At 41.9% G+C, this 12,759-nt stretch overlaps 1 protein-coding gene across 2 annotated transcripts in view; it reads right to left on the reverse strand.

Annotated features, from left to right (window-relative positions):
* The window catches only part of LOC115121385 (CD276 antigen-like), a 44,378-nt gene extending 32,668 nt beyond the window's left edge, over nt 1-11,710 (reverse strand). The window contains exons 1-2 of one of the 2 annotated variants that reach the window (XM_065020153.1): nt 11,242-11,708; nt 162-524 (exon numbers count right to left, since the gene is read on the reverse strand). In XM_065020153.1, coding sequence (XP_064876225.1) covers nt 162-524; nt 11,242-11,404 — 526 coding nt within the window. In that variant the 5' untranslated portion in view covers nt 11,405-11,708. Of the gene's footprint in view, nt 1-161; nt 525-11,241 lie in introns of both variants that reach the window. The other variant, XM_029650467.2, reaches the window with a different exon arrangement.
* Between the last annotated feature and the right edge of the window lie 1,049 nt (nt 11,711-12,759).

The raw sequence follows: 12,759 nt of genomic DNA on the forward strand, positions 1-12,759 counted from the left end.
GGGGATAATGGGGGAGATGGGGATAATGGGGGCGATGGGATAATGGGGATAATGGGGGTAATGGGGGAGATGGGCGACACCTAAATGAGGAAAGATAATTGAACAAAACAACATCAGGAGAAGTAGGAGGAATAGAGAATGGAGAAGAAAAGAGAACCTACCTGCGTATTTGAGCTGGACCTCAGCCTTTCCTGTCCCCTTCATGTTATTAACCGAACAGAGATATCTTCCCTGATCCCCTGGACCTACACTCTCCAACCTGAGGGATGCGTTTCCCTCATGGAGCTGGGAATGGAACAGTCCAGTGCGGTTGTGATACTCCCCGCTCTGGCGCGCCAGTTGGTCTGTTCCGTAGTAGAAACTGTGGACCACCCGCAAATCTTCTACCCTCTGCCATGTCACCACGAGACCCTCATCCAGGGGGGAACCAAGGTCAAGGGTAGGGGGAAACACACAGCCCAAAACAGCCGGTTGGTTATAGACGGCTACCACTCTGGGCTGGGGCGCCTGTACTTCGAAGGCATCTGAGGGAACAAAGGAGAGACTTGAGTTTGTGTGTGTGCGTGTGTGTGTGTGTGTGTGTGTGTCTGGGTGTGTGTGTGTGTGTGTGTGTGTGTGTGTGTCATGGTAGGGACAAAAAGGTTAGTAAGATATGAACTTATAACAAAGGGGAGAGATGTGGTAGTGTGTGATGGTTTGTAAAGCAGAGGCGCTGGATTTCCCATCAGTACTCGGTTTCCATAAGCCGTAGGCTGGATTTTCCATTAGTACTCGGTTTCCATAAGCCGTAGGCTGGATTTCCCATCAGTACTCGGTTTCCATAAACCGTAGGCTGGATTTTCCATTAGTACTCGGTTTCCATAAACCGTAGGCTGGATTTTCCATGAGTACTCGGTTTCCATAAACCGTAGGCTGGATTTTCCATTAGTACTCGGTTTCCATAAGCCGTAGGCAGGATTTTCCATTAGTACTCGGTTTCCATAAGCCATAGGCTGGATTTTCCATGAGTACTCGGTTTCCATAAACCGTAGGCTGGATTTTCCATGAGTACTCGGTTTCCATAAGCCGTAGGCAGGATTTTCCATTAGTACTCGGTTTCCATAAGCCATAGGCTGGATTTTCCATTAGTACTCGGTTTCCATAAACCGTAGGCTGGATTTTCCATTAGTACTCGGTTTCCATAAACCGTAGGCTGGATTTTCCATTAGTACTCGGTTTCCATAAGCCGTAGGCTCCACAACGCACATAATTCATGTCCATAAATGCACACATCTTCAATTTCACTCAGTTAACAACCTGCCTACCAGCTCTAATCCACGGTCAGTGTAGAGGTCTAATGTAGGAAGATACAGTACGTTAGATTGCCCTAAAATTACTTATGCAAAGAGGCGAGGATTAAAGGGGAAATCTGAGATTTCTACATCCAATTCCTGTATTTTTAAATACCAGGTTAGGTGGTTTCTTGAATAATATATTATTAAAAGCCTCATGAGCTCAACTGTCTTAGTGTACGACATCAATCAGTCCAACAGTTTTACTTTTAATAGTATTAATAGTTTATTTTTATTTTTAATCATTGCTTCCATTGCTTTGTCTATGAATGGAAGAGTGGTTTTGGACAGTACTGGAGCTGGTCCAACTGGAGGTCAAATACATGACTCATTTTCAGCCAAAATATTTTCGCATCACCCTTCCCTTGTACTGTAAAAACATTTGTACACCCTCCCCAATCCTAATATTTACTCAAAACGAATGATTACTCCCACAAATGGAATTTGTGGCACAATCTATGCTTCGCAGGGGTACAGGCCGGAAGTTTGAGGGTTCGCCGACCATCACGGACAAGCTACCTCTTCCTGTTTCATTACACCGAGAACAGAGATGAGACATCAGAGCCGGATGCAGACAATCATCAGCTAAATGGAAATAAGATTTTCAACATTTATATTTATATCTATACTGTATAAAATCATTTTTATATGCAATGATTTTTCACCAACTGGTTTCTGTCCCAACGGACCACACTTAACCAGTAAGCAACGCATTACCGACTGCTGGTGCTTCCTCATGGTTTGTGTTTTTCATCAAAAACAATCAAATAGAGTATGTCAAAAGACAAACAGAAAACACATCCCTCCCTTCCCAGTATCAAAGGCTTGCCTTAGTTTGGTTGGGAATATGGTCAATACGGCGGACCGTGTTGTGGGTGTTTCTGGGAAATAGTCTGACCTCCATCATCTAGGACGTGACAACGGTTAATAAAATCTCCCCATTTCTGCCCATTTTTTTTTTGCGTCTTACAGGCCGTCTCATACAGCTGCAACTGTATATGCATTTGTAAAGCAGGACCTTTCTTGAGTTGGGCTCTGGGATGGTGTAACTGTTGAGAATGGGAGTTTATGGTTGTGTGGGGGTTGAGTGGGGGTTGTGTGGGGGTTGAGTGGGGGTTGAGTGTGTGTATGTGTGTATCACACAACTTTTGCGAAGGAGTAAAATATGTTAGGGTCAATATAGAATGATTCACAGCAATTGTTTGCTAATATAATAATTGTTTGCAATAATGTAATGGTGAGACTGGTGAAATGCAAAAGAGGTGATGGTTTTAATTAACAGTAATTTTGATCCAAATTTGCAAATTGTCCAAACAGATCCTCAAGGTAGATGGATGATTTTAAATATGTTATTGGACAATAAACAAATATGGCTCATTAACCTATACGGTCCGAATAATGGTGATCCAAGCTTCTTTGAAAATATATCTAAGAATGTATCAACTCTACAAGCTACACTAGACGCTATTATTATGGTGGGAGATTTTAATACGGTCTTAAATACCTCTATGGACCGGAAAGGAAATCACACTACAAACTATCACCCTCAGTCACTTAAGGAAATCATGAATGTCATGGATATATTGGAATTAGTGGATATATGGAGACTTAAATACCCTGACCTAGTGAGATATACATGGAGGAGGTTTAATATCCTGACCTAGTGAGATATACATGGAGGAGGTTTAATATCCTGACCTAGTGAGATATACATGGAGGAGGTTTAATATCCTGACCTAGTGAGATATACATGGAGGAGGTTTAATATCCTGACCTAGTGAGATATACATGGAGGAGGTTTAATATCCTGACCTAGTGAGATATACATGGAGGAGGTTTAACCTCTTGCTTCTACTCGGGACGCTTGCGTCCCAACTAGAGCTCTGGAAATGCAAATGCGCTACGCTAAATGCTAATAGTATTAGTTAAAACTCAAACGTTCATTAAAATACACATGCAGGGTATCGAATTAAAGCTACACTCGTTGTGAATCCAGGCAACAAGTCAGATTTTTAAAATGCTTTTCGGCGAAAGCATGAGAAGCTATTATCTGATAGCATGTAACACCCCAAAAGACCCGCAGGGGACGTAAACAAAATAATTAGCATTTCGGCGTTACACAAACCGCACAATAAAATAGAAAACATTCATTACCTTTCACCATCTTCTTTGTTGGCACTCCTAGATGTCCCATAAACACTATTGGGTCTTTATTTCGATTAAATCGGTCCATATAAAGCCTAGATATCGTTATATGTAGACTGTGTGATAAACGAAAAAACATTGTTTAAAAACGTAACGTCATTTTTTTAAATTCAAAAAGTCGACGATAAACTTTCACAAAACACTTCGAAATACGTTTGTAATGCAACTTTAGGTATTAGTAAACATTAATAAGCGATAAAATTCATCAGGAGGCGATGTAAAGATCATTAGCTGTCCGTCTGGAAAAAATGTCCGGCTAGAAACTCAACGAAAATATCCGGTCCTAGACCTGAGGAAATACGGTGCCCTGCATGTGTTTGACCAAGAAAAACTCGAAGGGAAATGACAAGACTCTAGACACCGTGTGGAAGCTGTAGGTACTGCAACCTCAGTCAATTAATTGTGGTTCACCTTTATCAATGGGTTCAAGTAGCGCATGGATATATTTTCCCATTTTCAGTGATCAGTTTTTCCTGTGCTTTTCGATGTAAATGCCGTTCTGGTAAAGCCACAGCAGTGATTTAACCAGTTTTATAAACGTCTGAGTGTTTTCTATCCACACAGACTAAGCAAATGCATATACTATATTCCTGGCATGAGTAGCAGGGCGCTGAAATGTTGCGCGATTTTTAACAGAATGTTCAAAAAAGTAGAGGGTAGAAGCAACAGGTTAATATCCTGACCTAGTGAGATATACATGGAGGAGGTTTAATATCCTGACCTAGTGAGATATACATGGAGGAGGTTTAATATCCTGACCTAGTGAGATATACATGGAGGAGGTTTAATATCCTGACCTAGTGAGATATACATGGAGGAGGTTTAATATCCTGACCTAGTGAGATATACATGGAGGAGGTTTAATATCCTGACCTAGTGAGATATACATGGAGGAGGTTTAATATCCTGACCTAGTGAGATATACATGGAGGAGGTTTAATATCCTGACCTAGTGAGATATACATGGAGGAGGTTTAACCTCTTGCTTCTACTCGGGACGCTTGCGTCCCAACTAGAGCTCTGGAAATGCAAATGCGCTACGCTAAATGCTAATAGTATTAGTTAAAACTCAAACGTTCATTAAAATACACATGCAGGGTATCGAATTAAAGCTACACTCGTTGTGAATCCAGGCAACAAGTCAGATTTTTAAAATGCTTTTCGGCGAAAGCATGAGAAGCTATTATCTGATAGCATGTAACACCCCAAAAGACCCGCAGGGGACGTAAACAAAATAATTAGCATTTCGGCGTTACACAAACCGCACAATAAAATAGAAAACATTCATTACCTTTCACCATCTTCTTTGTTGGCACTCCTAGATGTCCCATAAACACTATTGGGTCTTTATTTCGATTAAATCGGTCCATATAAAGCCTAGATATCGTTATATGTAGACTGTGTGATAAACGAAAAAACATTGTTTAAAAACGTAACGTCATTTTTTTAAATTCAAAAAGTCGACGATAAACTTTCACAAAACACTTCGAAATACGTTTGTAATGCAACTTTAGGTATTAGTAAACATTAATAAGCGATAAAATTCATCAGGAGGCGATGTAAAGATCATTAGCTGTCCGTCTGGAAAAATGTCCGGCTAGAAACTCAACGAAAATATCCGGTCCTAGACCTGAGGAAATACGGTGCCCTGCATGTGTTTGACCAAGAAAAAACTCGAAGGGAAATGACAAGACTCTAGACACCGTGTGGAAGCTGTAGGTACTGCAACCTCAGTCAATTAATTGTGGTTCACCTTTATCAATGGGTTCAAGTAGCGCATGGATATATTTTCCCATTTTCAGTGATCAGTTTTTCCTGTGCTTTTCGATGTAAATGCCGTTCTGGTAAAGCCACAGCAGTGATTTAACCAGTTTTATAAACGTCTGAGTGTTTTCTATCCACACAGACTAAGCAAATGCATATACTATATTCCTGGCATGAGTAGCAGGGCGCTGAAATGTTGCGCGATTTTTAACAGAATGTTCAAAAAAGTAGAGGGTAGAAGCAACAGGTTAATATCCTGACCTAGTGAGATATACATGGAGGAGGTTTAATATCCTGACCTAGTGAGATATACATGGAGGAGGTTTAATATCCTGACCTAGTGAGATATACATGGAGGAGGTTTAATATCCTGACCTAGTGAGATATACATGGAGGAGGTTTAATATCCTGACCTAGTGAGATATACATGGAGGAGGTTTAATATCCTGACCTAGTGAGATATACATGGAGGAGGTTTAATATCCTGACCTAGTAAGATATACATGGAGGAGGTTTAATATCCTGACCTAGTGAGATATACATGGAGGAGGTTTAATATCCTGACTTAGTGAGATATACATGGAGGAGGTTTAATATCCTGACCTAGTGAGATATACATGGAGGAGGTTTAATATCCTGACCTAGTGAGATATACATGGAGGAGGTTTAATATCCTGACTTAGTGAGATATACATGGAGGAGGTTTAATATCCTGACCTAGTGAGATATACATGGAGGAGGTTTAATATCCTGACCTAGTGAGATATACATGGAGGAGGTTTAATATCCTGACCTAGTGAGATATACATGGAGGAGGTTTAATATCCTGACCTAGTGAGATATACATGGAGGAGGTTTAATATCCTGACCTAGTGAGATATACATGGAGGAGGTTTAATATCCTGACTTAGTGAGATATACATGGAGGAGGTTTAATATCCTGACCTAGTGAGATATACATGGAGGAGGCTTAATCAAGCTAGTCGTCTTTGACTACTTCTCTCTGCCACCAAAAGTTTACATTCAACGAACGTGAGCGTTTCCATCTGTACCAGGTTAGGTGGTTTCTAGCGGAAACATTCAACGAACGTGAGCGTTTCCATCTGTACCAGGTTAGGTGGTTTCTAGCGGAAACATTCAACGAACGTGAGCGTTTCCAGGTACCAGGTTAGGTGGTTTCTAGCGGAAACATTCAACGAACGTGAGCGTTTCCATCTGTACCAGGTTAGGTGGTTTCTAGCGGAAACATTCAACGAACGTGAGCGTTTCCATCTGTACCAGGTTAGGTGGTTTCTAGCGGAAACATTCAACGAACGTGAGCGTTTCCATCTGTACCAGGTTAGGTGGTTTCTAGCGGAAACATTCAACGAACGTGAGCGTTTCCAGGTACCAGGTTAGGTGGTTTCTAGCGGAAACATTCAACGAACGTGAGCGTTTCCATCTGTACCAGGTTAGGTGGTTTCTAGCGGAAACATTCAACGAACGTGAGCGTTTCCAGGTACCAGGTTAGGTGGTTTCTAGCGGAAACATTCAACGAACGTGAGCGTTTCCAGGTACCAGGTTAGGTGGTTTCTAGCGGAAACATTCAACGAACGTGAGCGTTTCCATCTGTACCAGGTTAGGTGGTTTCTAGCGGAAACATTCAACGAACGTGAGCGTTTCCAGGTACCAGGTTAGGTGGTTTCTAGCGGAAACATTCAACGAACGTGAGCGTTTCCAGGTACCAGGTTAGGTGGTTTCTAGCGGAAACATTCAACGAACGTGAGCGTTTCCATCTGTACCAGGTTAGGTGGTTTCTAGCGGAAACATTCAACGAACGTGAGCGTTTCCATCTGTACCAGGTTAGGTGGTTTCTAGCGGAAACATTCAACGAACGTGAGCGTTTCCATCTGTACCAGGTTAGGTGGTTTCTAGCGGAAACATTTAACGAACGTGAGCGTTTTCATCTGTACCAGGTTAGGTGGTTTCTAGCGGAAACTTTATTTGCTTACTGAGACGTGAGAGACTATTTTCTTATGCTCTCTGATGTGTGTGTTGCTAAGGGACAGAATGCAGTCAGATCATCACATAATTGACATATTACTCTTACAGAATTTTAAACGTGGGTGAGGATATTGGAAAGTTAATCGAAGCCTACTAGAAGAGAAATAGTTTTAGAACCAGACAGAAGAATTTATAACTGACTTTTTCCAGACGTAACAGCAGATCCCTTTATTGTATGGAACTCTATTAAATGTGCCTTTAGAGACAAATCAGTACTCATCGATAAAACAAAAGCAATTTAGATCAAAAGAGTCCATATTAACAAAGGAAATTTAAAAGGAGCTAATTTTTGTTAAAAAAAAAATGATTTAAAATCTTGTTGAGATGAAAATGGACAAACTAAAGGGTGTTCAATGTGCCCACTGAGTGGACATTCTGAACCTTGTTTGAAGTCAGTAGGTCACATGACCAAGGAGCTACAGAAATTGTACATTTTGAAAAATGTATGAGAAATCTTGTGAGATGAAAATGGACAAACCAAAGTGTGTGTAGCAAACAGCTGGAGGCAGGGCTTTCTCCTATAGAGCTCAATTTCTATGGAACGGTCTGCCTACCCATGTGAGAGAAGACTCATCTCTTCAGTAGATCCTATAATTGAGTGTAGTCTGGCCCAGGAGTGTGAAGGTGAACGGTGTTGAATTTATTATGGATAAATGAATAAACAATGAAATAGAATTGTATCTAGGTAAACTTATACTTTGTTTTATAAGTGATTGACAATATGAGTTCATAAGAAGGGATTGTGTGACAGGACAAGGAGTAATAAAAAATGAATGAACACCATTCCAACTGGGCAGAAACAAATGGGTTGGGGAATGAGTAAACACATAAGGTCGTTAGCATATGGTTGACCCAACTGAAACTTAGCTCTGGGTTTTTTAGATAAGGCAGTGAGTGCATTCCTAGGTTTTCTGTTAATTAAAACTGTCAGTTCAGTGGTGATCGATAATGTTGAGGAGTCAAAAGTTATCTGGGAGTGTGGTAGTAAGTTAGAATGAACTTTTCACCTTACTTTGTCCCGGTCGAGAGGAGGGGGTTCGGTTAAAGCAGTGAAATGACGTCATGATCTGTATATAAACTGCTGCACGTGTTTATGTGGGAGCGCGCTCTGAGAATAAATTCTATTACCTATTATTTAAAGACTGGTCTGCGTCTATTTTATGCAAACAAGAAATCTTACAAATTCTCATAAAATAGATTAAGGGCTTTCAATTGATGAAAGCACATTGGCATAATTAAATTATAATAACAAACGGAAAGGCACTGGAGCAACGAACCACCCTTGCTGTCTCTGCTTGGCCGGTTCCCCTCTCTCCACTGGGATTATCTGCCTCTAACCCTATTACAGGGGCTGAGTCACTTACTGGTGCTCTTTCATGCCGTCACTTGAGTGGGTTGAGTCACTGGCTTACTGGTGCTCTTTCATGCCGGCCCTAGGAGGGGTGCGTCACTTGAGTGGGTAGAGTCACTGGCGTGATCTTCCTGTCTGGGTTGGCGCACCCCCTTGGGTTGTGCCGTGGCGGAGATCTTTGTGGGCTATACTCGGCCTTGCCTCAGGATGGTAAGTTGGTGGTTGAAGATATCCCTCTAGTGGTGTGGGGGCTGTGCTTTGGCAAAGTGGGTGGGGTTATATCCTGCCTGTTTGCCCCTGTCTGGGGTATCATCGGATGGGGCCACAGTGTCTCCTGACCCCTCCTGTCTCAGCCTCCAGTATTTATGCTGCAGTAGTTTGTGTCAGGGGGCTAGGGTCAGTCTGTTGTATCTGGAGTATTTCTCCTGTCTTATCCGGTGCCCTGTGTGAATTGAATTATGTTCTCTATAATTCTTTCTTACTTTCTCTCTCTTGGAGGACCTGAACCCTAGGACCATGCCTCAGGACTACCTGGCCTGATGACTCCTTGCTGTCCCCAGTCCACCTGGCCGTGCTTCTGCTCCAATTTCAAATGTTCTGTCTGCGGCTATGGAACCCTGACCTGTTCACCGGACATGCTACCTGTCCCAGACCTGCTGTTTTCAACTCTCTAGAGACAGCAGGAGCGGTAGAGATACTCTGAATGATCGGCTATGAAAAGCCAACTGACATTTACTCCTGAGGTGCTGACCTGTTGCACCCTCAACAACAATTATTATTATTTCACCCTGCTGGTCATCTATGAACATTTGAACATCTTGGCCATTATCTGTTGTAATCTCCACCCGGCACAGCCAGAAGAGGACTGGCCACCCCTCATTGCCTGGTTCCTCTTTAGGTTTCTTCCTAGGTTCTGGCCTTTCTAGGGAGTTTTTCCTAGCCACCGTGCTTCTACACCTGCATTGCTTGCTGTTTGGGGTTTTAGGCTGGGTTTCTGTACAGCACTTTGAGATATCAGCTGATGTAAAAAGGGCTTTATAAATACATTTGCTTTTATTTGTAGGCCCACTGAGTGGACATTCTGAACCTTGTTTGAAGTCAGTAATTCACATGACCAAGGAACTATTGAAATTTTGAAAAATTCATGTCCAATCTTGTGAGATGAAAATTGACAAACTAAAAGGTGTGCAATATAGAAGGGTAGTCAGTTGACATTCTGAACCTTGTTTGAAGTCAGTAGGGCATATGAACAATGAGCTATTGAAATTCAATAATGTTAATAAATAATGTAAATAGTGCAAGATGTAAATCGATAACAACAAACTGTGTGCAATGTCTATGGGTTGGATAACAACAAACTGTGTGCAATGTCTATGGGTTGGATAACAACAAACTGTGTGCAATGTCTATGGGTTGGATAACAACAAACTGTGTGCAATGTCTATGGGTTGGATAACAACAAACTGTGTGCAATGTCTATGGGTTGGATAACAACAAACTGTGTGCAATGTCTATGGGTTGGATAACAACAAACTGTGTGCAATGTCTATGGGTTGGATAACAACAAACTGTGTGCAATGTCTATGGGTTGGATAGCAACAAACTGTGTGCAATGTCTATGGGTTGGATAGCAACAAACTGTGCAATGTCTATGGGTTGGATAACAACAAACTGTGTGCAATGTCTATGGGTTGGATAGCAACAAACTGTGCAATGTCTATGGGTTGGATAACAACAAACTGTGTGCAATGTCTATGGGTTAGCTACAACCAGTTTTGAAAGTTTTAGGAGTAATGGTTAAAGAGCTATTGACATTTGAAAAAAAAATAGATTTGTCACTACGTTGACGGTCCCTAAGTGCTGTTGGTGAACGTAAGGAAAACTACAGGCGAATACCCGTCGACTATCCATCCACCCAGAAACGTTACCTCGGTAGAGGAGAAACACATTAACATCAACACGCCAGATGGCATATGTGACTTGGGGCTCTGCTGGTATTCAGGTTTTATTCTGCTTTGCCCAAAAATCATAATAAACGCTGAGAACTAAAATATTGTGTTATTGTTATGCGTATTATTACTATTAGGGGAGGGGAGGGGGGTAATTTACCTGAAAAGGTTATTCAAGGATCCATTAAAAGGGGTTATTTGAAGACCCCCCCAGTCTCACTTCGAAGAACTCCTAAAGGCAGGAAACTTGTCTTTTGAGAGTAAATGTCGAACTCTCTCCTACATTTCTCCAGACTTATCCAGCTGTTTACCAGAATAGTGATTTTCCCCTTTAAAGGTTTCGTTGTACACTTGTAAATTATATTTAGTCTTTAAATCGCTACAGTAGCCTTGCAAGAACGTCCTTCACCCAGCTACTTTTAAACTTTTTTAAACAATACCCACGGAAGAAGGCTGCGTAGGCTATTACTGTGTAATAATGAAATATTACTTTGATTTAAAACCCGTTGGAACTGGCACAGCTACGGTATCTCAATACGTGTGTTTTTACATATAGAATTACAAAACAATCTGAAAATGTCTTTATATTAAAACTTACCAATGTCTCTGAGTGCAGCGATGAGCAGAATAAAGAACCATCCCGACATCTTGAATCGTTTGATGGGACGCTGTAAAATAGACTTCACCATCGGGATAGGCGATCTCAAATGGAGTATACCGTAACACGTCGTAATAAGCAGATGTTCCGCTAGAAACCACATGACCTGGTACAGATGGTAAACACTTGCACGTCGTCCTATTTCTGTAGTTAAGTGGAGAGGGTTGACGTTTAATCCCGTGTTCCTAAAGGTTATACACAACCTGACTCATACTCGAGTGCCAATGAATCATGTCTACTAGAAAAATGTACTAGAATAATCTAGACAGATCGTTTGTCTAGTCATCCTGATGTAAATAAAAACAATTTCCCTTAAGTAAGCTATATTTAGTATTATGGTTGTTTATGACAAAGCAACAAGTGGGCTAGCCAGCAGACCCGATTGCTTTTTATCTGCTCAGTTGCTACCCATATTTCCCCGGCAGGTGGGGCCACCCTGTCCTGAGCATCCTGTTCTGAGCACCCTGTTCTGAGCATCCTGTTCTGAGCACCCTGTTCTGAGCATCCTGTTCTGAGCACCCTGTTCTGAGCATCCTGTTCTGAGCACCCTGTTCTGACCACCCTGTTCTGAGCACCCTGTTCTGAGCATCCTGTTCTGATCACCCTGTTCTGAGCATCCTGTTCTGAGCACCCTGTTCTGAGCATCCTGTTCTGAGCACCCTGTTCTGAGCACCCTGTTCTGAGCATCCTGTTCTGAGCATCCTGTTCTGAGCACCCTGTTCTGAGCATCCTGTTCTGAGCACCCTGTTCTGAGCATCCTGTTCTGAGCACCCTGTTCTGAGCATCCTGTTCTGAGCACCCTGTTCTGAGCATCCTGTTCTGAGCACCCTGTTCTGAGCATCCTGTTCTGAGCACCCTGTTCTGAGCATCCTGTTCTGAGCACCCTGTTCTGAGCATCCTGTTCTGAGCACCCTGTTCTGAGCATCCTGTTCTGAGCATCCTGTTCTGAGCACCCTGTTCTGAGCATCCTGTTCTGAGCATCCTGTTCTGAGCATCCTGTTCTTTTGTCCACCCTGTTCTGAGCACCCTGTTCTGAGCACCCTGTTCTGAGCATCCTGTTATTTTGTCCACCCTGTTCTTTTGCTAAAACACAGTTTTATAAAATATAAAAATAAGGCTTGCCTGTTTCACATGTTATTTTGGCATTAATACGTGTCACATATCAGTTTGCAAACAATGTGAAAATTATATATATAATTGAGTTCATAAAACGGCATACAAACATGGTCTCTTTTTTTTGTTTTCTTGAGTATGGCATCTCCAAAATGCATGTGTTTCAGCCTGCCTCAGTGCTTTGTGTGGTGGTGGGGCAAAGCAGCAGAAAATATGGAGCCTTGCGCCGTGATTGGCTCAGTGTTCTGTCACTCATCAAATCAAATGTATTTATATAGCCCTTCGTACATCAGCTGATATCTCAAAGTGCTGTACAGAAACCCAGCCTAAAACCCCAAACGGCAA

The sequence above is a fragment of the Oncorhynchus nerka genome, linkage group LG7 (genome assembly GCF_034236695.1).
Source record: "Oncorhynchus nerka isolate Pitt River linkage group LG7, Oner_Uvic_2.0, whole genome shotgun sequence".
Lineage (NCBI taxonomy): Eukaryota > Metazoa > Chordata > Actinopteri > Salmoniformes > Salmonidae > Oncorhynchus > Oncorhynchus nerka.